The 26,573-nt window shown below is 44.5% G+C and overlaps 1 protein-coding gene across 3 annotated transcripts in view; it reads left to right on the top strand.

Annotated features, from left to right (window-relative positions):
- Positions 1–26,573, top strand: part of SPTBN2 (spectrin beta, non-erythrocytic 2) — a 935,599-nt gene that overhangs the window by 369,402 nt on the left and 539,624 nt on the right. The window contains exon 1 of one of the 3 annotated variants that reach the window (XM_085625503.1): positions 22,746–23,899. The exons of the other annotated variants lie outside the window; for them this stretch is intronic. Within the exon in view, the coding sequence (XP_085481629.1) occupies positions 23,770–23,899 (130 nt within the window). The 5' untranslated portion in view covers positions 22,746–23,769. Of the gene's footprint in view, positions 1–22,745; positions 23,900–26,573 lie in introns of those variants that run through there. 3 annotated transcript variants of the gene reach the window in all.

The raw sequence follows: 26,573 nt of genomic DNA, 5'->3' as shown, positions 1-26,573 counted from the left end.
TATCTGAACGCTTGACTTAGGACAGTTGCTATTGCCTACAAGTAGTTTACCAAAGAGCAGATACATACTAATAGGTTTACTAACATAAGAACAATTTACAGTTACATAAATTTTAAAAAAAGCCATACACATTAACAGATTTTGCTAAATGTTATAGTCTTTTGCCATGATGATATGCGACCGTATCAAACAAAAAACAAGAATTAAGAAAAAAAAGACAAGTGGATGCCATTTTTTTTCTCCAATTTAGCTGTCACATCATACCAAGATTGGGTGAATATGTTTGGAGACGATTATCAGTCCAGATTGTGTCAGTGTGATTAGGACATAACATTGGCGGCCTTCAAGTGAAAAGGAGAAAGAGATGCAGAGGAAACAAGCTGTACACACCCTGCCAGTGGACTGCTTCTGTGGGACTCTAGTAGCCCAAAAGTCAGTGCTGCCAGCAGGTAGAAAGGCTGTCACCTCCAGGCAACAGGAGGTTCGTTCTGTCCCTGGCTATGTCTTTCAAATTGTCGTGGCCATGGACGAGCGTTAGGTGACCATGCAGTCCCTGTGGGGGCAATTGGATGACATAAAGGCCTTTGTGAGAGTGTCCAGTCGATTGAGCAGCCTAGGAGACGCTGCAAGAGGTTTCTCTCATTGGCAGAGGCACACACCGCGTTCAAAGCCCATAAGGGCCAGGCCAGGTGAAGCCTGGCATGCTGCAACTAATCCCGGCGTCCATGCGTGGTGGCATCTGGATAATGAAGAGGCCTATCTTTTGGGCTACTTGAGTCCTGAAAGGGGGGATACTGTCCCCATGAGAAGGACCATCCAAGGAGGCACCACAAAGCTCTGACAAGGTAGTTCACTTTCCAATGTGGTAGTCCGGGCAGTGCTTAATTTGAGCCAGTGGTTTCTGCTGCCCAGCCCTGACACTTAATTGTCAACACCGGCCCCTAAGAGAACTGTCACCTCATGGCACTGTGTGTGTTATAGATAAGCAGAACAATAGTTGTTTATTAAATCAATATACATTCAAAGCAACTAAAACCAGCCGCCCAAGACTTTCTTATAAATTTGGGAGGGCATTGAACAGTCTTGTAATAGTGTGACAGTTAGTAGTTGTATAGGTGCTGTCTTTCACAGGGCTATCAATGGCAATGGGAGGTGTCCTGATGAGGGCTCTGCCACTTATTTTTATTTGCAAATTAAGCACTTATGCCGGTCAGACCAGAATGGAGAACTCCTCTATGGCAACTGTACAAAGTGCCACGCAGCTCAGGGTAGTCTAACACTTTTTAATAATATCTATCCATGCGGCAACAACTGAAAATTACTGCGCTTATTTGAGCCACTTGGCAGGGATTACATGATCAATTGTGTAAATTAAATACAGTAGACCGTGTGCAGCATTCTGTGCTGTTTACAGGCGAGGTCTTGTTTACACAGTGCAACTCTGTCTGACCTTAATGGGCTGTGCGGTTTTCCTGGACACCTATACCTTCCTTATACAGCATTATGGTCGTGTACGGAGTACACTTGTGCTTTGCAAGAATGTTAATTAAAGGTCATCAAGGTAGCATTTGCTATACCAGCCTCACCCTCTGCTATTTCTTGGCACTGCCTTGCCAGCTCTGGCTCGGAGTGTGCTATGTAGTACCAGGGGAAGAAGAGTAACAAGCATTTGCAATGCAATAGGTCTTGCATTTGTGAGAAGTAGAGCTATTGACGTTGTAAATTACAATATATTTTACTTTTGCATTTTCTGTTTGGAGTGGAGTGAATGTATGTGGTGTGAAGTGGAAACATGTGGGTTGGATTTGAATTGTTAGTTGTGGAATTGTATGAGGCGGAATTGGGAGGTGTGGAGTGGATTTGTATAGTGGAATAATGTGGCACGGTGAACAATGTTCCCAGGGAAAGATTACTGTATTGTAGGCCATTGTAAACGTTGAAAAAGTCAATGATGATGTGCACAATGATGCGTTCATGTATAAGAACAAAATCAAATCACTGTTATCAAATTTGACCGTCATGAACTCTCCATTAACCCAGACTCAGAAATATGTGGTCAGGAAGGCTCTGAGACCTAGGCCTGTGTTTACTAATTGACATGTCATAGGTGGGGTGGCATGTAGTCCTGCATACAAACTCACAAACAGGAAACTTAGATCAATCCCACAGATAGGAGCAGCGACACCACAATGGTCTAGGGAGATTAGCCCCAATAAAACACACATGGCTGGAGGGGTGCGCGTGTTTTCAAAACACCATAAAGTCAGATGTCATATGGAGTTAGGAACACTCCGACAATCAGAACACAGCACACACAGATCACACACCCCTCATGCCGGATATCTGGACACGTTACCCACTGGCCCTCTGTGTCCACTCAAGGTTGAGGCCCACCTGTATTTATCAGGTGGCATTATTTACAACTCCAAAGATAAAGCCCACATATTTTACCAAAAAAGGATCTATAAAATTGTTTTATGATGCCAAAAGAAATGTATAAAACACCGCTCAGATTGATTGTATTTTGAGACATTCCTTAGACTCCGTTTCTGTAACTGTTCTTCCGGCCGAAGTATTTGATTAAACAAACTGTTCCTGTTTTGCCAAATGCCTTGTGTCTTTTGTTTTTTCAAGGTAACTTCATATTTTAGCAACACCATTGACAGATTTAAGATTCAGTGTTTATATCCAACATAGTTAGGTAAAGCCCGAACTAGATGTTGTTGGTGTCTGCGGAATTGTGAGCTACCCACCTTATTAGGATTTCTGTTTATATGTTTTTTTCTAGCACTCACTACCTGTATTGTGTCTGTGTTTAAGCCACCTCTACTCCCTTCAATATTTTCATATACTGGAGAAAAGGCAAAAGTAGTCCTTTTGTTTTTTAGGTCCAGGGACAACAGATGGTTACTTAACAGTATCCATGGTGAATACTGTTGTTTTTAAAAGGGGCTAATTTAGAGAAGGGGGTTATAGAACTTAACCTGAAAATTGGTGATCTGCGAATCCTACTTCCCCCAATTCTCAACAAATACCTGTCAGTTCACACAAAGTGATTCCACTGGTGCACAGTACCTTCCAGGACACTTTGCATGCATATACATACACAGCCGGCTTTTGGGTGGTGCAACCGATGCAGCCGCACCTGGCACTGACGTCAGGGAGGCAAACATTAGCAATAACTCATGGGTTTAAAACCACCTGCTACAGAGTTCCTTGTGCATCTAGACGCTTTCTGGCAGCAATAAAAACATCAAGATAATTGGTGAAAAATGTTCCTTCTGGAGAGAATTCGGAGTTTTATCTAGTGGCAGTTTTGTAAAGAAGCTCAGAGTGTTCATATACCGCAAAGAACACTTACCATGCAGATCACAAAAATGGATTTTATATGGATAGCTCATTGTTTTACTGATTCTGTCACAGGGACCCTTTTGTTACAGCAGTTCATAAGTAACAACCCTAATATAGAACAGTGACTTATGAACTGGCATCAAAGCGTTGCATTCAAACTGCATAATATAGGTAGGACGTTATGTTTTTTACCCATTCTTTCATTATGTATTTCTAATGTTGCTAAAAAGAGTATTTAGGTAGATATACACTCTTATTAATAAAGCCAATCCCAACCAGCGCTTTAAAACAAATTAAATGTATGTGAGAGAAGGTCATGGTTAGACAGTGGCAGTGAGGAAATCTGTGGATGAGGTCACTGGTGGAGGGAGCGCCAAAACCACTTATCGCACCGGGCCACCAGTGCTAAACATGGCCCATGTGCAAAGCGTCCTGTGGAGTTATAATGAAAAGTTGGCAACCTTAAGGCTCAGAAGGAGAATTTAGAGTTATAAACTATGCTAGAAGCAAAAGATAACATAACATACATGCAAAAAAAGCAGTATGTTGAAACAGGATTACTTGAGAAAATGTCTTTGGCAGTGACTTAAACTGCCCATAAATCGATCTCTAACACTCATGACCAAACCCTGAGTTCCAATCAGTGCATCTCTCACTTTCATGCATTGACAAACGCAGCTCTCTTTTCTCTCTTCCATGAACTATGTAAAATGATCCTTTAACCCGATAACACAGTCCAACACTAGCCACAGCAGGCCAGTACTAGTGATCCTTTGGCCCGCATTACTGTGCATTGTGGTACCTGTGGTTTTGCTTTAAGGCCAAGTAAGCTGTGTTTAATGCTGTCCTATTGCACAAGCTTCATATACAACTTGTTTGTATAAAACACTAACATTCCAGTTGACAAACAGACAAGCCACTTGCCAGCTGCATCACACGCTTCTACTACCTCTGCACTTCCCTCCGGAACTTCTTATCCACACCTTCCTTCTGTTCTGTCACATCTCCTCAAACAAACATAAACAACCTGTACAATTAACACATTTAGTAACCTATTCCTCCAACTCTCAGCTAAACTGCTTGTCATAATTATATTTCCATGTTGCCAACACAACTTAACCTAAGCATTTGTTACCCCTGGGTGTTGTCAGGAAACTCTTAGTACCCCGCAGGAAAGCCATCATGGACTTTGAGTCTGCAATCAGCTGGACATCGAGGGCACCGCGTATAAGGCTTTTCCGCCGTGACATCATGCTATGGAGGCAGCCTTGTTGTCAGTCATCATGCTTCACTTGCAGCTTTAGTGGCCATCTTTTAGAGGTCATGCCTCCGAAATGGTTCAGGGAGTTCGGAAAAGTCTACAAGAACGTTAAACACTTCATTTCGTAGAGAATACACTTTATATTTGAAATAATTATTTTTGGGAAATTCATTTTCACAATGTTTTGTACTAAATCATTAATCCATTTTGAAAAGAGATTTTTTAATTCCCGTTTTGGTCTTGTTAATACTTCAACATTGCCATGTCTGCGTGCTGTTGGTCAAGTACGGCAATATCGAAATCCAAAAGGTCACGTGTGTCCCTTTCCTCGTGACCATTTAAAAAGAGGACTGGAAAGATCAGCAGCACAGCACAGAAAGTATTGTTATGAAAAGCACCGCACACATTTACAAGCAGACAGTAGCGCCTTAAAAAAAAAATAACGTGTACAGAAGCAAGCAAAAGCGGGCGGCCTCCATAATGAAAGTGAAAGCGCAAGCCTGGTGTGTTGTCAAGAAATGTAATTTGACCCAAGAAAAAAAAAGTCGTCGTCAGAGGAATACTCAAACACTGACAGCGTATGGAGATAGTACTTGGCCGGTGCTCCGTAGCTGGAAAGCGGAAACAGAATGGAGGGAAAAGTGGAACAATTGCCCAGTAACAAGGAAGGATTTTCAAAGGACAGTGGCACATACAAATCAAAAGCAGAGGTAACCAGTGGGTGGAGTTTAACTCCACAAAGCAGCTACAACAGGTTGCTAAGCGACAGTGTTAGCGCTGTTACGCTCAATCTAAAAAAGGCTCTCTATAAACCATAATTACTTTCCAAAGTTCCCTCATTTTCTTCCTGTCACCCCCTTGAAAATAGACGCTGTTGAGAGGATATGGGAGGAACAGAGTTGGAACTTTAGTGCAATCGCAGGGTGTTGTAGAGAAAGACCACCAGCGGGGCCCATTCTGGCCTCCACCACCACGAGGGAAGCATGTGGCAAAGCAGGCCCCAATTGCAGGGACCTGATCCTGACACCTAACAATGGCAGGAAATCACATATTTAAAATATTTTTGTACCAAAGCAAGCAACCTACTTGCTCAGTATCCCTAGTTTGCCGGCTGCCTACGCCTCTTCTGAAAGGCAGAATGGCTCTGTAACTCGTTCAGCTGCTCTGGTCAAGAAAGTGGAGAAAGATTAGATTTAGATTTTCCCCAGTAGTTGAGTTGAGGACTTGGGAGCCCCCAGTACCTGCATGCCATATTGAAAGTACACTGGCAGAGCTAAAAGTGTGTCTCTGATACAGGAATGACAGATGGCGTTGAAAATCAGGAATGTGGTGCCCTGTCAAAGCTGCAAGTAGACCTCAAAAGTGGAATGGTTGTCAGACCTCACCTAGTAATGTCACAATCCTGCATCAGGTCCAGTTAGGTTTCTTTGAATCTAACCATAGCATAGTCCTGGGTAGCTGTGGTTCAGAGAAGTAAGGCTTAAGTCAAAGGAAAACAAGGGTAAAGTATTTATCAGTACCAAGATAGTCAATAAGGAAGAAGCCACAATACAATAAAAACCCAACTCCAATTAATAAAAATAGTACGTATCTATATTTAAATAGACATAAAAATGACAAAAATCTGGTAAAGTGACCAGGAGATATGTCTTTTGCGAATTTTCATAAATCAATGCCTCTCACTTTAGTGTTAGGCCATGAACCTCCAACTCGAGGTTCTGGGGCAAAGTAAAACTTTAAAGCTGACCGTGATGGAGCACAGGGTCGGATGCAGAGTTCCTGGTTGGTCTTGATCAAGATTCTACCTTTGCACTTAGAAACTTTTCTAGTTCTTTTTCTTGACAACGGTCAAGGTCTGTGGGGTTCTCTGCAGCTTGAGGTAGGCATTAGGTTCACCATCGATCGACAGGCGAAGTTGAGCAGATGAGTGAAGAGCTGTGGTTCTCAATGATGTTCAAGGCTACCCGCGAACCAGCAAGTGGCGATAGTCTATATGCCCCAAAAACATTATCTTTTGCTTTAGGCTCACAAGCTGTAGTTCTGTGGGGAGAAAGAGTACACCCTAGCACCAGCCAGGGGTCCAGGATCTGGGGGCTAGGACTCGATCTCACGGGCAGCACTACAAGGGTAGAGGGCAAGCCTAATGGCTAATGATCAGCTGGGCACATTGCAGGTGCAGGCTTCTTTGGCTTTAATGTGCCTGAAGCTTAACAGGAAGCTAGCCAACTAGACCATTGGAGTCCCATCACTGGTCCTTGGCATGAGTGGGAGCAGGTCCAGTTCTTGGAGTCTACCACTGCAAAGTCGACAGTAGGAGAAGCTCTTCTCTTTCTGATGTCCTGTCTTGGTTCAGCAGATTCAGTCTTCCTTGGTGCAGGCTTGCTTTCTGACATCCACAATTTCAGCAGATGCAGTCCTCCTCCTCCTGTCCTCTCCGAGTCCAGCTGTGTTCTGAGGCTGGAAACCAGGGTTGCAACTTTTATGCCAATTTTCAGTTTGTGTTTGGGGAGTACTCCCTAGCCAATGGGACTACAATTTCCAAGGGGCAACCCAACCACCTTTTACATAATTTCCTGTAGGGTAGGCAATAAACAATCACATAGTACATCTATGCTCAAATTCAGATTGTGGGACCCTTCCTTCCTGGCTCAGAGTCATGGGCATATAAAGGTGTGTTCAGTAGAATGAGCCACCCCTCCTTGAAAACCAGTTCTGCTATAGGTTTCCCCCATTTGGAGGAGATGCCATCTTTTCTACCTACATAAAGGAGCGGGCAAGCCAGGGTGTGACTTGCATTTGCCTACCAGAGGTATTAGCCTCCTGGAAGCTGAGCCATCTGTAACCACAGCCCTCTGGCCATCCTGCCTGAGGAGGTCGCACCTCCTCCCACCAATAGTCCTTTTGTTCCCCGTTCCTAGGTACGCTTTACACCTCCGAGCAGGATGGCAGCAGGCTGTCTGAGATGACAATAGCTGTAGTTATTCAGAAACAATTACTAGAACTTTGGGACAATAAAGTGGTGACTTTCTAATCCACCTTGCCGGATCCCTTTGTGTCCACCTACACATGGGAGAATTGAAAGTACTTTTCTTATTTAAGGAAGCCCGCTCACCATTACAACTATTTCTGTTGAGCGAGAAAGCCTGAGGATGAAGATTGACACCGCGTGTGTAGGTGTGGGAGGGCTTACCTGATATTTTTTGCAATTCTCACCAAGGGCTAACATACAGGATGTACAGGTACTGTTCCCACCGCAAGGATGAATTTTCCACCACTCTAGGCACATCATTGATTAGTCGTGTTTCTCTTTTTATATTTCTGACTTTCTAAAGTCACCTTTGCATTAAAAGTTACTTTAAATCCGACTTCATTAATAAGGCTGGTTTAGGGTAACAATTAATTTGATAGTTAGGTGTATTATTTTTGTTGGTCCGAAATGGAAGTTAGGGCTTAGCGTGTGGGCTAGTGTAACCCCATGTTAGTCAATCGGACTACCAGCCTTGCTACAGTGAAAACGACAGTTGCTAGTTTTCAATGTCACAACATGTTAAACATACCAGAAACATGTCATTTTTTTCAATATTTAGCACACTGCCTTAAGGGCTGCTACGGTGTTCCCTAGTAGTGATTTGTAAACATTAAAAAGGAAGTTCGGACTTTACAAAAGGATTTATTTTCCCATGTTGGGTTGGCAGTTGGAATGCTGGTGGGAAACACTGCTGCTGCGCTTTTTTTGACAGGGGGCGATTTTGCAGCACAGCTGCAAAACCGGCTCCCAGTACCAAAAACGGTCACCACCCTGCACGCTATGGCCAGTCCGGCCCTGATAACAAGACGCTCTTTCTTACATTAGGTGATGCAGAGCAGTGAGTGGGGCGTTTACTTTAATAAAAAAGGACACCAAGTGTCTGGGCTGAGGTACCCCAGTAGAACTGTGAATGGGTCTCAGTACCAGAATAACTAAGGGTGCTGCAGTTTGGGAGCAAGATGTCCTGTAGGTATAAAAGGGTGCCTCTGTACACAAATGGGGGAGGATGTTGTGGATAAGGATTGAACAGCACTGGCAAAGTAATGTGAGTGTCCCAGTCCATGAATAAAACGTAATGATGCATAGCAGGATTGTGGTGCACTAGCAAATCTATGTGGGTCTTCGACTACATGAATGAAAAGTAGTGATGGAGGGCAGAATTCAGGTATATTGGCAGAGCTGTTAGTGGTTCCTAATAAATGAATAGCAGGTGAAGTAGATCAGGACTGTGGTGTACTATGCTACTGTGTAGTACTAGACTAGTTGGTGTGTTTTAGATCAGGGTTAAGGTGCATTGCAGACTTGTTAACAAGTATAGAAATAGCTGTTATTTGTGCAGGTGAGGGTTTCTGGTATGGGATTTGGTCCTTGGCCTAGGTTTCGCGGTGGTGCTTTTTCTGAGCTATGATGAGGTGTTGGACTTGATTTTAATTTTTCACGGTTTAGAAAGGGGCACTGAAGGGGGCTACATTTTCTGTCTGCTTGCATTTTTGCTACAAAACATAGCAGTACTCTTTTCTGATTTTTTAAAACACTTCAATTTTATGTACTACAGCTGCTTATGGCCTCCACCCAAATTCTGAACATCCTTAAAGTAAGAAAAGATCAGAATCATTTAAGTAGCATAGCCTAGGCTGACATATTTGACATATTCAGCACGTTCTGGCTGTTTATTCATTAGCCTTTGAAAAAAGAAAAACTACAAGTTGCGGAATACAGCATTCTGTGAACCAAAAAAATCAATAGCTAACTCGAGGTGTGAGACAGGGTGGAGTTAGTTTTGACAGGTATGTTGGGGCAGCGGGTCTCTTGCATGGTCTTGGCTTAACGTACCTGCACATGCAGCAGCCATTATCAGAGAAAGTTTCAACCCTTCGTAGTACAAGTAAATCATACATGTCATGCATTTAATGTAGTATAATACATATCTGGTAAGCGATTTCTAGGCACAGATTCCTCACCCTTTGAATATTCCCCAGGCATCAGACTGGATCCAGAAATATTTTAACAGTTGCCCTGCACGCCGGCAAGTAGTGGTGTTGGGTTCTGCGGTGTTGGTATCATGTGTGCCGGAAGTGATGTGCGCAGTGCCTATATAGGCGTAACCCCAGTGGGCTGATGTAAGTTTTTTTCTTTTCAAGCCAGTTAGCTGTGATCCATGAAGATGTACCCCTCAGTCACTTTTTGACCGTATTTTTCTCAAAGTTTTGTCAACACTTATTCTCCTAGTGTGACAAGGGTGTCCAGTAAGAAACTTGCAGGCTACCATGTGACAGACCCACACTTGGTTTGTCTGTGGTGCTTTGAGCAGGACCACAACTTGTGACATGCGATGACTGCTGCACCATGCACCAAAAGGCGCTGAGGGAGCATTCACTCAAGCTCCATGCCGGTCGACGCCGTCCGACCCAGCAACTTTCACAATTGGATGGAAGGTCCAAGGACTGCTCGCGGAGCCACATCGTCGTTGGGTAAGCCCCACTGCAAGAATAAATCATAGAAGTGTAAGAGGTTTTCGACTTTGCTGTACCCGTCCAAACCCTCTAATAAGGTGCAGGAGCATCAGCACAACAGACATTGCCCCTCTATGGAGCCTACGCCAGGGTCCGTGCCGCCTCTCCCTGACATTCCGGAGTGACCCTCGCCCAATTAAAAGAGCTCTTTGAGGCCATGCACCTCATATGTGGGTGGTCCAAATCCTCTGGAGCGCCTTCAGACCCCATGGATACAGGATGGGCCCCAATGGATTCCCGCTGGTGGGTTTGACTTCAGCGCCAGTTGGGCCCCTTGGATCCAGTCCTGGATTTGGCAATGAGCTGACAGCAAGACCGGAACCTTCCTTGGTGCCCGCTCCAGTACCAATACTCCAGGTGCCACTAACGACCCAAAGCAGCGCCATCTCCTTCGTCATTCCCAACTCCAACACGGAGTCGGATGGGACCATGCCCTCTGAGTTGGAGCCAGTGGCTTTTTTCATTCGACAGGCCAAGAGAGGGAGGTGAATGGGAGGGATCTAAGAAACCTTATGGATACCAGCATCTCCCAGATGACACAGAGGCCAAATGGTATGAGGAACTGGCGGATGCCAGTGGTTTAGACACCTCACCGCACACTGACTTGTTTTCTCCCAATACTGTGGCTATACAGGAGGGTGCATCATTCTATATGGTGGTGCAAAGGGTAATTGAGGTCTTGCAGCTTCAGTTGCCCTCAGTAGCAGTCAAGACGTACATCTTGACAGAGGTGCTTCAACCGGGAGTTACCAGCTCTGAACTCTTAAACCCATATAATGAAGCCCTTACTGATGTCCTACTAGGGTCCTGGTCCAAGCCCTTCACAGGGGCTCCTGTGCAAGGACAGTTGTCCACTGCCATCGCCCCACTGCAGGGGACCTTAGTTTCATCACCCAGCACCCCACCCTGGAGAGCTTGGTGGTCCAAGCCTCCACTTTCTGAGTCAACTCTGGCACGTTCCTTACCACTCTTACTGGATAGGTAATCAAGAGGCTGGATACCTTTGGTAAGAGGATATTCTCTTCCACCAGCTTAGAACTGCGGTAGGTGATCACCACGTGCTTATTGGGCTGATACACCCATACTGTCTGGGAATTGGATGCGCATATGCTGCCCATAGTTTTTTTTTTTTTGCAGTTCTATATAGCGCGAACTTCACCCAAAGGTATCAGAGCACTTTACATGAGCACCAGTTACGTTACAGATAGAGACATTCATGTTTTCCAAAATGTAGGCATGGGGAGATTAATTAATTTGCCCAGAATCACAGGATGTTTGAGCCTCCCGCCAGACTCGAACCTGGTTCCCCAGCCTCAAAGTCATCCGCCCAAGCCTTTAAGTCACAACTTCTTACTCTAAACCACACCCTCTACCAGGGAAGGCCCGAGCCATACTGTTGCAGGCAACTCTAGACAGCAGGGACAAAGCGTAGTTCACCATCTGATGTAGACTAGATACGACCGACTTGCTGGCCAGAACAATTTCATCAGACGTGGCCTTTAGGCTCCACGCCTGCCTGAGAATCACTGTGTTTTCAGGGGATGTCCAACCTTCGCTCGTGGACATGCCCTTTGATGGCTCTCACCTTTTTGGTGAGAAGGTGGACTACTGGAGTGCTTCAAGGATAGCAGAGCTATGGCCAGATGCTTGGAGCCTATCCATGGCCCATTTCCAACCCTAGTATGCCTTCTGCTCCTTTTGTGGCTATGGAAGGGGCTCATAGCTACCTTCATTACCACATAGACACCACAACCAACAGGCTTTCCAGTCTTTTTCGAGGAAGTGGCTCCCACAAATCACATGTGGCCACTAACCAGAGATCGGCCCACTCCTCCCCATCCCCCTCGGAGCCTCCAAACCCCTTTAGTGTGTCCTTCTACCAACACTGTATGCACTGTGACTGAGATGTATACTGGCCTGTAGTCCTGGGCAGTTACAAAATTGTCCTGAATTTCCGTTCGGTCGGTTACTAAGCCTTCACCGGCTTGATGTGACGGACGTGATTTTTTATGACGCCCTCCCTAGTCTATCTATGGCCTGAGGACTTCGGATTGATTCCTAATCCCTGAAGTGATTTACTCTTTCCTTGGCCTCAACTCCATAGGCTCTAGTCTTCTAACGAGTTTGTGAGTAAACATTTCTGTTGGATGCTCTATCAGTTGTACTGTTTGTCCTGATGATGACCATACCAGTTTAGCTTGGTCGAAACACCATTGGCACCTATCTTTGGCACATATTGAAGAGGAAGCATTTATTGTTACTTCTGGTTTTGTGTTTTGTCCAATCAGTCTTTATGTGACTCTTATTTGCCTCAGCCATTGTTTTTCTGTTTACACTCTCAATTGTTTTTATAATGTTGATAGTTTAACTGTGTGAGCACCACAGTTTTATGACTGTATTGTCTTTTATATCACTGATTCAGTAACTTTGCTTATATTGTTGTAGGGGTATCATTTTATCATTTTATATAATTTGCATTACGTGATGCAGTTTTTAACAATCTTTTCACGTTTGGATTATTTTCAATATTAGTTAGATTTATGTTTTGTGTAATGTTGTACTTGAACCCATATTAGGATTATAGTCTTTACTTTGCCCCGTTTTGGGGTAATAGAGCTGCCCCTGTTTGTTGTAACGTCTGCCAACATGGGCATCCAGTGGAAGGCATAATACGCCATTACCTGCAACAACGGCAGTTGATAACATCCGACAAATGGGATTTACAGTTAGTCCAAAGGGACTACTCTATCCCTCCACACATGCCTCCCACTTACGACTGGCTGATGGAGGATCATCTCTCCTTGCTCCATCAGGAATTGTTCACTCTCTTGGCCAAGTTAGCCATCAAGAGGATGCTGGCATTAGAAGTAGGTTGTGGTCGTTATTCCCGCTACTTTCTGGTGCCCAAGAAAGATGGAGGATTCATCCCATTCTAGACTTCCGCCTTCTCAACATCTTCCTGAAAAGGAGAAGTTCAAAATGCTCACATTAGGTCAGGTACTGTCTACCCTGGAGACTGGGTGGTAGCATTGGACTTGCAGGACACATACTTTCACATCCCCATCCTGCTGCCCATAGGAGTTATCGGCAGTTCACCATTGGCCAAGAGCACTTCCAGAGTGCTGAGCTCCCTTTCAGCCTCACCTGTGCCTCGAGGTGTTCACACAAGTGATGGGAGTGGTTGCAGCACATGTGCAGACGTCAGGGTTTCTAGTCTTCCTCTACATCAACAATTGGCTTTTGAAGGTGGGCTCGCCCCAGCAAGTCATCTTACACCTCCAGACTACAGCGGACCGCCTGCTTTTGGTAAGGGGTTCACTAGAAATGTGCTGCAGTCACACCTGACTCCCTCTCTCTCACATGCTCCCTTTCATCTGAGCTGTAGTGGGCACAGTGCAGTTTTAGGCCTATCCTCCCGAGTGGTGATTTGTGGATATTCAGTCTATGATGCCGTTGCTTCAGTATGTAGCCTAGATTTCGGGGAGAATGACTCCGGGGCTGTTGGGCCACATGGCCTTCTGCTAGTGACACATGCCCATTGGCATATGCAGGCTCTGCAGTGGGACCTGAAATCCCAATAGGCACAGCATCAGGGAAATCTCTCCAACACGGTCCAGATCTCAGAGGGAACTGCAAAAGACCTGAAGTACTGACTAACAAACTGCGATTGGATCAGTGGAAGATCCCTCTCCCTTCCCCAGCCACATTTGACTGTAGTGCCACATGCATTACTCATGGGATGGGACGGCCATCTGGTAGAGGTGGAGGTCAGAGGACCCTTGTCTCCAGTAGAATCAGGCTCCACATCAACCTGTTGGGGCTCCAGATGATCCGAATGGCATTGAAGGCATTTCTTCCCTCAATCAGGTCATGTCTGGTGCAGGTTTTCATGGAAAATACCACTGCCATGTGGTACTGCAACAAATAGGGTGAGGTGGGGACGTGGATCCTTTGGCAAGAGGCACAATGTCTCTGGGCACGGTTAGAACGTCAGGGCATTTCCCTGTGGTTCAACACCTGCCAGGCTTTCTGACCGCCCGTACAAACCTCAGGTGTTGATGCCTAGACGATCATAAATGGTGACTCCATCCAGAAGTGGTGCAAGTTCTCTTTTAAAAATGGGGAAAACCTTGGTTAGATCTGTTCGCCACCATCGAGCATGTGCGATGGAGGTACTTCTGCACCCTGGACTTTCCAAGGCAGCTCTAGCTCTCAGGTGCTTTTCGCATAATGTGGAGTTTCGGCCTTCTCTACAACTTTCTACCAATGCCACTCTTGCCCAAAGTTCTCAAGAAGATCAGGAATGACTGGGCCAAAGTCATTCTTGTGGCTCCAGATTGAGCACGGAGAGTCTGGTAACCCGAGCTATTGAGCATGAGCATTGGTACGCTGGCCAAGAAGGTATACGCCTGCCGCTTTTACAAATTTGTGGCTTGGTGTGCTTCCAAGACCATCGACCCTCTCTCACTTTGCACCCCTTTCTCAGGATTTACTATTTGTTCTCTCTTTGGCCCAGCAGGGATCTACTCTGGGAACAGTTATGGGCTACTTATCTGCCATTTTGCTGGACCAACCTTTTTTATTCAAGTCACCTGTTGTGACCAGGTTGCTTAAAGTTCTCCAACATATGTCCCTCCCAGGCCGTTCATCATGCTCCAGCAGGACTTCCACTTTGTTCTAATTTTTCTGATGTTTGCGCCCTTTGAGCCACTGCACAACTACCCACTGCTGATGCGGACCATAAAGACAGCCTTCCTACTGGCCATTGCATTGGTCAGGGGGGTCAGCGAACTGCAGGTACTGTGTGTGCACTTTCCCCTTATACCACCTTTTACCCAAACAAGCTGGTCTTTCAAATACGTGCCTTCTTCTTTTCAAAGGTAGTGACACCCTTCCATGTAGGCCAAATTATCACCTTGCCTACCTCTTTGTTTTTGGTGAAGTTTTATATAGAGCGAACACGACACGAAGGTATCAGAGCACTTTATTTGAGCACCAGTTGTGTTACAGACGGATACATTTATTTTGTTAGGCACAGGGAGATTAAGTGATTTGCCCAGAATCACAGGATGTTGATCGTCCCTGTCAGAGACTCAAACCGTGTTTCCCAGCTTCAGGGTCGACCGCTCTAGCCATTAGGCCACATCATCTCCCCTTCTTTTGCTCCTCCTCTCCCTTCTAAAGAAGAGGAGGGACTCCACTGCCAGGAACCAAAAATAGCATTGTTATTCTATGTGGATCGTGCCAATGAGATCCAGGTGAATGATCAACTCTTCATAGGATATATTGAAGCTAAGAAGGGGAAGGCCATGCAGAAACAGACCATCTCATGATAGATAGTGCTCTGCATTAAGATCTGCTACGCAATGGGCAAAAAGCAACCCCCTGAGGGCTTGCTTGATCATTCCACCAGAGCGAAGGCTGCGAACACGGCGTTAGCTCACGGAGTCCCTGTCCTGGACATCTCACAGGCAACTATATGGGCATCTCTACACACGTTCACCAAACACTACTGCCTGCATAGTCAGATCTGTCATGATAGGCGCTTTGCATGTATGGTCCTGGGGTATTTTTTGGTCTAAATCAGTTTTTCAGACCCACTTCTGGGGAGGTATTGCTTCGGTATCAATTCTAAGGCGAGGAATCAGAGACTAAAAGTCTCTATCAGATTAACAAGTTACTTAACCTTCGGTAACGTCTTATCTGGTAGAGACTCTATTTAGCTGCGAATTCCTAACTGGCCCTCCCATCCTTCCAACCCTGCAAACTGAATACAGTGTGAGGGTCACCTTTCTAAGGGCGCTTTGGAGATGCCTATATAGGCACCGTGTATAGGCCCCGTGCACGTCACTTCTGGAGCTAACAATGCCTATGCAGCCGAAGCAGATCTTTGTGACACCACCTACCGGCTGCAGTGTCTTACTCAAAACTTTCTGGATCCAGTCTGACACCTGAGGGATATTCTAAGGTAGGGAATCTGCGGCTAGATAGAGTCTCTAACATACAAGGCATTATCAAAGGTAAGTAACTTCTTCCTCAGTTTACATATCCAAAGAGGTGTCACAAAAGATAATGAAATTGAAAAAAATACATAGTTAAAATTCCATGGGCCTATATGATGGCGGCTAAGTGGCTGTCTTCTTCGGACAAACCTTTTGGCCAGTCCTGATTTTTAGCAGAGAGCAATTTGCATTCTGGGAGTTGCTCACATGATCTCAGTTCAGTGCTAACTTTTGCCTTCATAATAATTTGGCTAAAATGTTCAAGAACATAAGAGGTTAGAAACTTTACACGGTTAACTGACCCAGCATAAGCACACCACGGTCATTGCCAAGGTTTGTTTTATGGTCATTTTCAGACCCAATTATTGCAGGTGAGGTGGGAATTTAAGAATGTATTCTCATTACATGGGTACTCTGCTTTGTGCAACCCATGATAAAGTATCTGTTATAAATAAAAGAAAGTCCATTCCATGTTGTATGGTAGCCATTCCAAGTATTTATTCAAGTATATAAGACATGTAGAGGAGAACCCCACCAGGAGCAGCCTCACTGCTGCTCAGCCCTACTCCAACTGACTCAGTCACACACCCAACATTCTATCATGCACTCTGTCACCAACATTCCACAAAGGCTGAGCAGCAGGTATAACACATCTCCCTTTGTTGACGATAATAAAAACAACAGCAATGAAATTTACATAAATTGAGATATACAGTACAAAGCCAATAATATAATACAAAGCTAAAAGTAATGCAAATGTATAATAAAAGAAAACGGTAGAGAGAATAAAAGAACGAAACAGGAAGAAGTGAAAGAATAAAAGAATGAAACAGGAAGAAGTGAAAGCATACGCACACCAGCCATCCATCACACACCACTTCTCCCTTAGTTATAACCAAAAACACAAAAGACCAGACTCCTAAAATCCAAGCCGTAGCAACAAACAAACTATCACACCAAGAAAGACTCAATCATACCCAAACAACCACACAAGAAGGCTGGCCAGGCCAACAAGGTGTAAGAGGGTCAAGCTATAAGGCGGACAGTAAACTCCCAAGAAGCAAGAATTTAAACAGTAGTAACATAAAAGGACATCTTCGCCCAAACAGAAGTTTGGGTTGTGAGGTGTGGCTTAGGGGTTTACCACACTGAAACAATGGAAATCACATAAACTCTTTATGAGTAACACCAATGCAAACATTGAGAAGTAATATTACATAAGTAATTAACAACATGTAATAATGTTTAGTACTATAACTGTTGAATAAGACAAAATGCGGGTCCGGACCGCAATGGATGGTAGTAACTTACCAATCCATAACCACGTAGGTGTGGGAAGCAACTTTAAAATCATAATCACGTAGATGTGGGAAGCAAAAGAACTATGTAGTATAATTCAACTGTAACATCACCATGTAAATTAAAGCACACATGACCGCAATTGTGACCTACGGGAGAAAACGTAGAAGTAAAAACAGCAACTGTTTACATTAAGTACTAGGCATATGAAAACATGTCATGTAAGGGAAAAAGCAAGCAAGTACAAAACGTGCAACCTAAAATAAGCTTAAAAAGCATAGAAGGTAAGTAATTCAGCAGTACAATATAGTAAAAACTTGAGGTAAGTAAAACTTTCAGCAGAATAGTAATGTATAACTTAAGGTACGTAAACATTTGTATATAGTAATAAGGAATAGTGGTCAGTGACATTTTACACTAAACTTGGTTGAAGAAAAAAACGTGTGCCAGCATAGAAATAAATGTAATCATATCAGAAGAATTAAGCATAAAATAGGGTGTAAGGAAAGCATCCTGTTTGAAAACTTGTAACTTTGAAATTGCATTAAAAATCGAGTTTCCAGTAAGTAAAATAAATTGTAAATGAAAAGTTCCAGTAAGTTTTGAAGTCAGGACATAAGTAAAAGTGACAAAATGTACTTAATAACAGCAAATAAATTAGGCAGCAAGACAAAAGTACTTTGGGCGTGAGGAGTTTCTTTAAATAAGATATACCGTTAGGACCTTGCAGTAGATGTACTTACTATAAAGTGTCTATGAACTCTGATGAACAGTTGTGAAGAAAGTTCGTGGGCGGCACAGATGGCGATGCAGATTGAAAAATCTGGCAGCACTAAATTTTGAGACCTCAACAAATTCGAAATGTTTAACAGCGCGACGAGGAATACATGTTTGCGCTAAGGCATATTTTAATAACAAGTACTGATGACCTTAGGAAGACGAGTACAGAATGGTGCCACGTTTAACACGTCGCTGCAGGGTGGCTTGCAGCGCGTCGGTGCACTAAAACACGCAAATGCAGGAGCCAGGAAGAAAAAAGTCACAGAGGGCCCACGAAGCAGCTTCCAAGAAGGTTGGAATGCATGCGCTGAGGAAGGCTCGTGCCGGTTTTTGAATGAAGATGTGGCAGTTTTTTAACAAAGTGAAAGATGATGTCTCAAAAATGAATTAAGTATAATGGACATTTAAATTCACTGTAGCATTGGAGTAAAAGCGAGGAATAATAATAAAACTTGAAGAGAACATGGGAGCGCTTGACATATTTTTCTCTCTTAATGTTGATATCCGTTAGGTAAACACACGGCGCATTGCCAACGTCTCTAAGCTCCTCAGAAAATAGAAGAGACACTCAATTTTGGCAGCGCAAAACCCGCAGAGGGTCACACATCGGGGCTTCATGAAAGTCACGATTTTGCATGTGGTGGCAAACACATCCCATGGTATAAAAGTGAAATACACGGTAGACTCCAACACAATAACAGAGGAAGTTGCATCACGTTCATGTGTAGTATAAGTATAAGGAGGACCACACTCAAAATCCAAGGCAGCTGAGCAAGTAGGCAGTAGTACACACCGACAGGCAGGTATACAGGTGGAAGGACACCAAAACAATGTATTGGACGCACAGGAGTAGGTAGGATAAAATTCACAGCTTTCAACATAGTAGCAGAAAGGCAGAAGACAGTTCATCTTATGTACGCAAGCAGTAAATGAAAGCAGGTAGGCAAGTACCTCTGGGAAACTGCATGATGGGGTAGGAACTGTCCCAAAATCGCAGGAATTGGACGCTACTCCATGTTGATGGGAAGGGAAGAAAGTAATGTAGAAAACTGGCACTTACTTGTAGGGCGACAGTGGATTGGTCACTGGTGGGGTTCTTAGGGCCAGTTGAACAGGTACCTTGAATCTTTCCCTTGAGTTCGTTTTTAGGTCTCGCCTGAGCCAGCGCATGCGCTGCTCTAGCAAGACTTTTAGTAAGTGGGCTTCAGAAAATGCTACCACACGCTTTTGATGGCCTCAAGCTTGCGGTTACATGCGCGCGCTTACGAGCAGAGGCGCCATCTGTCTTTCCTCGTCATGCTCATTAAGCGCATCGCTCGCAGCACGCGATCACTTTCGCAGCCTTGTCACTTTCACAGCCACGCGGCCAATGCTTGTTTATAGCATGTCACGTAGATGTATCTGTGTGTACACTTACTCTGCAACACGACAGCACGGCCAGATTTCGCCGACTAAAGAAGCCAATCAAATCATACAGTTGCACCAGCGCAAACTCATCAGTCAATCCGTTCACCAAACACGCGTTGCCATTTTTCAGTCCTTGGATAAGACTGGCGGATATAGTTGGTCACAAATTCAAACCCTAATAAGTGAAAATTTACTTTTGCGATTCTCTGAACATGCACAGAAAGTTTCCTGAAGATCGAGCTTAACTTTTTTTACATTAACCCCTGCACACATTATCAAAAGTAACTGCACGCAAAACAATTCATAACATGTTTTAAACATAATAATGTATTGAAGCACTACTTTTTTAATTGATATTAGTAATTTCTTCAGCTTCACAACTTTTCTGTTGTGTAACGTTTTTCTATGAGCCACAAAATGCACATTCAAACATGGTCGCCTCCTTCACACATACTGGAGTCCTCTTTGCGTGCCAGTGCTGTCATTTATGTCTATGCGGAAGTCTATACCATCAACACAGTGACAACAAACACAGAAATGGATAAGATGGCTGCTGTATGTGTTCCTCTAGCACTTTTCCTATTTCTAGGCTGTTTTTCGACGATTGGGGCAGATTAGCTCTCTCCCTCGGATGACTTCAACTCTGTGTTGGGTGACTCTTTCTCCTGCCACGGTACCTGCCAGCTGACCTATCCACTACACACTTCTCCACAGGTGAGCTGTAAACTCTACTTCTAAGGTGCGTCATGATGACCCCCAATCCCCCCGCCCCCTTCACTAGATGTGTCGTCCTCACTACCACAACCCCCGCCCTCTCCCTGGGCAAGACACCAGGGTACCGCCCCGACTCAATTTAAGGCAGCCTGCAAACATTGTGCAGACTAAACAGCTGGTGAAAATATTTTTTTTTTTGCCTGGGCTTGTGGCATTAGTGTGCTCCATCATTCAGGAGAGCGCAACAGAATGTGGTTTCCTAGTCACTCGCTAGCAAACATTTAACTGTGTTCATGTTAGAGCTTTAGGTGTATCTTGCGCTCGTCCAGAGAGTGACTGTTACCCTCCTTGGAATCAATTTATCCTCCTTGGAATCGCTTTACCCTCCCAAAGTTCCAAACGCTTTTCACAGACTGGGGTGGGTGACGTCCGCGTTCCAAATCTTCTGCATCTTCCAAAAAGCGGTTGATCTACGTTAAATGGAATCGGATTGTCTGCCGCAAATGCTTGAGCTCACCTTCTTTGAGTGTTGTGTGCTTAGGTTGATCACTGTACTGCAGGTTATTACGGACACCGTATCTAGTCCTTAAATTTCCAGTCACAAATCGTTGATTTTAGTTGTGTTAGCAGTCTAATTAGTTCAGTTGAAGCATAACAAGACTTAAGCATCCAGAACCATAAACTGTGTCCTTAATAATCGGGAGGGAAGTGGTCATCCTAGTTACATTGCCTAGTGGTGCTGGTAATTGCCAGGACTCCCATTACAAATGTAAGGATTATCAGTGTTTCTCAGCGTGACTGCCAGTGTACCTGTCTTAATAGGGCGATTAACCACGGGGTAAAAGGGATAGCTGTGCTTGAAGTGTACCTATTTTATTTTTGAAGTTTTAAATTGTGTTAACCACATCACTGTCAACAACAGAGAACTTAATCAAGCATTGGCATAGCCAATAGGTCTCGCTTTTGGGACCTTATAAGTATTTAGTTATGCAGCACAATATCCTTGGTGCAACAACATCAACTGTTGCATGGGTAAACACTTATAAGGTCCCAAAAGCGAGACCTATTGGCTATGCCAATGCTTGTTCTTCTTAATTCTTTTCATTTTGAAGTGGCACGCATAGATTTTCGTTTCTTAAATCGTCGCCAAGATGTTGTAAATAAAATAAGTAGTCCAGGTAAGTTTCCACGTAGATTTATTGTAGGTAAGATGTTTCCAGGATGAGAGCCCCACCAGGAGCAGCCTCACTGCTGCTCAGCCCTACTCCAACTGACTCTGTCACACACCCAACATTCTATCATGCACTCTGTCACCAACATTCCACAAAGGCTGAACAGCAGGTATAAAAGTATCACACAAAACGAACATGAAATGTCACCATCCGGACGCCTGATTCCTGCATGCAGGAACTTGATTCGGATTGCAGAATCATGATCTGTTGGAAACAAGGCAAAAGGGAAATGTTGATGCCTGTCACGCACGGGCTTTCTCCGAGTCCCATCTCCCCCTCCAAGAACTACCACAGAGATCAAAGGTGAACGCCTTGTCCTTAATTTTTGGAGGGGAAGATTAGCGCTAGACAGGCCTCAAAATGTTATTTTTGGCAATTTTACATCGTGCATACAAAAACAGATTTTAAAACTCTGTTTTTGTTTGCTCTGTCATTAAACTACCAAAAATGAAATGGTGATTTTCTGTCACCATACACGCCAATAGACTCAATTCAGGCAGCTAGCCTCTGCTTCAGTATGAATCAATGGGGGAAATACAGTTTTCCCCGATTAAAAAAAAATCACCCACATGTCTGCCCTAAAATGTTGGCATGTATGTGTCACACATAAGCAAACCGAAAACTTGGCAGTTATGTTATGGAGCCTCCTGAACCTCCTGCGATAAATAAGCCTTCAGTTTGGGGAGCTTCGACGGGCTGCGAAGGATGGGCCTCGCCTGGATTCCGGCTCGGCTCTATCGAGGCGCTTCCTCCCATTCGCTGCCACCACCTGTAAAAAAAAATAATATAGCTATCGGTGTTTCGCAATCTGAGTAAAAAAACTTTAAACAGAGAGATAGCAGTGTTGCATAGAAAGATGTTTAAATATTTCCATAGGGGAGAGGGTAGTACTGGTGAGGAGCAGGTATGGGTTTCGTAGTGGGGGACGCAGCCTGTCGCTTACATCAAAGGGGAGAGTTACTTGAGGAACAGGTCTGTTTTTTTCAAGGGGAGACTGTTTTTTTCAACACTGTAAACGGTGACGGTGTTCTGCTGCAGCTCCTGGCTCAGCCATGTGATGGCCTCGGCGATAAGCTGGCTGAGCTCACAGGGTGCAGGTAGTTTCGGGCGGGGCGGGGGACGGGGGAAGTGCTTCCTGCAACTGAGCACGCACACTGCTTGCTGCCGATACTTTGAGGCCGGTGACCATTGAGTGCAGATGGCATTGCTGGGCCCTGCCAGCCGCACCGCAGACTGCAACCACCTCCCGCTTCCAGGACTCGGTAGTTTGGGGCCCGTGAGAGCCAGCCAGGCACGGTGCTCCGAGCACGCACCTTGTACTAGCTGAACCTGCTCTCCTGTCAAGTGGACTCCTCTGGCTCCGCCCCTGTTTACTAGCCAGCCGGGCGGCAGCCCTGTGCACAGTCATCAAGGTGCTGCAGCCCGGGAAAGACCTCAGCACGCGCCTGCGGCAGCCACGGGAAGACCGCGGCACACCTCCGGCGCCGCCGAGGAAAAACCCCGCGCTCCTCTGGAGGGACCTCCGCACACAGCGCGCCTTAGCTGCCCGGCCAAGGGCATGGGAACACCCATTGCTGCTGTCCACGAATACCTGTTACCCCGGAAGACAACTCAGCACCTCCTGTTGCACTGAAGTGCGCTGAAAACCACCGTCTGCCCCGAGGCTCCTCTGATTCCGACCTCCTGCCATGCTAGAATGCTGAAGCCAGCCTGCTGCTGAGGACACCCCTGCTAACCCCGCTTTCTCTGGGTACTGAAGACCCCCAGCATACCTCTTGTCTACCTCGTGGAGGCCCGCCCCTTCCTGCTGCTGTTTTCAATCAGTTCCTGCACAGGATTCCTCCACCTCAGGGGGAACCGAGAGATCCCCTCACAGGCCTGTCTGGAATTGAAACCACATTCCTCAAGATTTCGGGATTGTTTTCCTACTCCAAATTCCTTTTCTTTTTAGGAGGGAAAACTAAAAGAGGGGAGTGGCTGTCTCGGGATGCCGGAGGCTCTGTTGGGAACACTTGACCCGTAGATCGCTGAGCCCTCGTTGCACCTCTTCTAGGTTAAGAAACGCGACTATATACTTTATTGAGCACCGACTAGAAGATTTGCTTGCATCATTGGATTATTTTTTTATTTCTATTTTTTGTGCCACCTTCACCGTCGAGGCGCTATAACGAATTAATCGAAGATGTTCCAGTTCGAATCGGGGCCGTTGGATGTTCCCCGGACGCCCTCTTCCCCAGGGCTGTCTCCTGCCGCCTTCGTCAATGCAGCGCAGTATGCCAACATCCTAGAGGGCCGTTTCAAGCAGCTGCAAGGTACGGCGCTATGTTGATGATGGGTATACCAATAATGTATTATTAAATACGGCAAGCGCCGAGAGGCTTAAACGCTTTTAAATAGCAGGTGTTAATATGATTCAACTAGGTGGTATTTACTAGCTGATTTGTCTTACATTGCTAGTGACCTAATGCGTATGTTCACTCCTGTAGGGGGCGTGCATCAGCTTCTGAGCTAACTATCACTTTATATACACTACACTAAGGCCTAATGCGCCCTAAAGATGCTTTGGGGACGTCGTGAAGCACAGTTTCTTCACTTTAGGGACTGATTATTAGTTATTTCAAGGCGATCCTAGGCGGCCAAGGCGTTTTAACAAACCTGAGGGGATTTGCATATGTACTGATTTTGAATATTTGTATTTCGTTGTTATGCAATGACATTTTAGTGCTGTTAATCAGATGACTGATTTTATGGACTGTGCGCAAAATGAATTACTTCCGAAAGGTTGAGTGCATGCCACCCGTATACGCGACATAGATCGTGGTAGCAACTGCATTAATTCACTGATATGACTTGTTGCATTGCTTTTAGAATACGTGACTTCATGTTACACACAGATATTTGCAACGGACTGACCCACTAATCTTTTGAGCTAGCTTATCTGCTGCTATGTTTCACAGATCTACACATGCCGCCACCTTACTAATTTTGTATATATTGTTTGTATTGAGTACTTCCTAAAAGTCCTACGTATAAGCAAATAAGCAATTTGATTGTGCCTCAGTTTACTGAAGCTAGTTTTCGCTGCACCAGCTTTAACACCGTGTGTAATGTGTTCCTTCTTCCATCGAGCGTGACTCCCCAGGAGGGTCTTGCTAAGAGCTCAAAGTGCATCATCCTTTTACTTATAATTGATTATTAGCTCAAGATCACATACTTAAAGGGAAAAGCTGGCATTGAAGGCCAGGACTGGCAGTAAAGATATACGTTGACCCTCCCCGACGCGCTTAACCCACAATGCATGCTACTCAATACTATCTGTGTGTTCAACAAACCACGCCCCATTTAGTGCACCGTGATCCCACGAGGTTAAATACAAATTGAATACAGCTGAGAGACTGGCGACCAGAACAATGCATTGTTTAACCCATAATGCCATTGGGAGGCCTAAGAGTCTTACCTTCTCTGCACCAGAGAAAAGCCTGTGTGTTGTGGGGGTAGGACAGAGAGACCTTCAAATTCAGAGGAGAAAAAAATAGTTTCTGGATTTTCATTGTATGCGATAAGAGCTGACAGCTATGGGTCACGGTTGAGACTTTAGTGGAATTTAGTATATATATTTTATTACAGAAATTATATATATTTATTACAGAAAAGTGAGTGAATGCAGCAGAAGTGAAGAAATGGAACAAGACCTGAGCTAAATACAGTGAACTGAATTCATTTGTTTTTTGAGGACGTTTCTAAAGCACGGACATACCACCTAACCATTGGGAGCAAGATAGTTTTATGTTTTTTAAAGCCGCTTTCGCATAATTATCTTTCTGAAGGGTGAGACAGCTAGTCTTCATGACATTGAATCTTTGAAATCATTCTGTGAGCTTCTTTGGGGGGCCCTTGGGTAGACCAGATTACAATAGTCCAACCATGGCCATTGGTTTGCATGACTGAGAGATGTAACTTTAGCGTGGAGAATTGTGGGTTTCTGCCACTGATTACATTTAATTTACGGAGCAAGGAAAATATGTGTTGCAGCAATGATTCACAAACTTATTTCTTTCTTTTTATTTTGTTCGATGTGGAGGTTGGGATCCCAATATTTTCAGCCATTAAAGAAGCATGCTTGTTGAATACTGATTTTGATCCATTCAGACAGAGGGCATTTATTTCATTCAACAGAATTTGTGGTCTAGGCATTCTCTGGTATTTAACTTTAAAAACTATTGTTTTGTCAGACATGGATTTTGGTGTCCCCTCCGCATCCATTTGGAAATGCACTTAATTATGCTATAGTATGTGCGCCACTTGGAATATGTCGGTATTGAACAGTAGGGGGTCAGACAGAGGGTTCCGCATGTCACCCTTTGTTTTGATGAATCTTCCAAGGCAATATGCAATTTCTTGGTTTGTGTAAGGAGGAAGTAACGATTCAATTGAATGGGAATTACAGGAGAGCCTCTTTCATTAGTTGAATATTTTCTAAAGGATTTTGTAGTGTATTGTCATACGTTGTAGAAAGATCAAGGAGTAGGAGCACAGCTGGCTTCCTTTTGTGTAGAGAGTGACATGGGAGCCAAGTTCTTTAAATTATTAGTCGGGTCCAGTTCACATGACCCAAATTTAAATATAAATTGGGAAGAATTGCATGTGAGAAGGAAGTGTGGTGGGCTCAATCCATTTGTTATCTGTATGCAAAAATACATATTTTTAGGTCTGAACTTGCTTTTTAATTTAATATCCGAATCTCTGCTCCTACATGCGTACACACTACCTGCTTTCCTCATGCACTTCCCTCCCATTCTTCTCACACTACTTCCCCAATGCCTCCTCCTCTGAATACTCTCAAAGGAAATGAGTGCTGTACGTACCACACACATGTTCAAAAACTTTTCTCTTAGGCTGACGTGTGTGCCTTATTTGAGTATTCAGTTATCAGAAGTCATTTACAAACCTTGACCTACAAATGCATAGTCTATCTGCCGAAAAAGG

This window comes from Triturus cristatus, chromosome 9, assembly GCF_964204655.1.
Source record: "Triturus cristatus chromosome 9, aTriCri1.1, whole genome shotgun sequence".
Classification (NCBI taxonomy): Eukaryota; Metazoa; Chordata; class Amphibia; order Caudata; family Salamandridae; genus Triturus; species Triturus cristatus.
The sequence above is the reverse complement of the archived record's forward strand: the minus strand, read 5'-3'. Positions and strand labels throughout refer to the sequence as shown.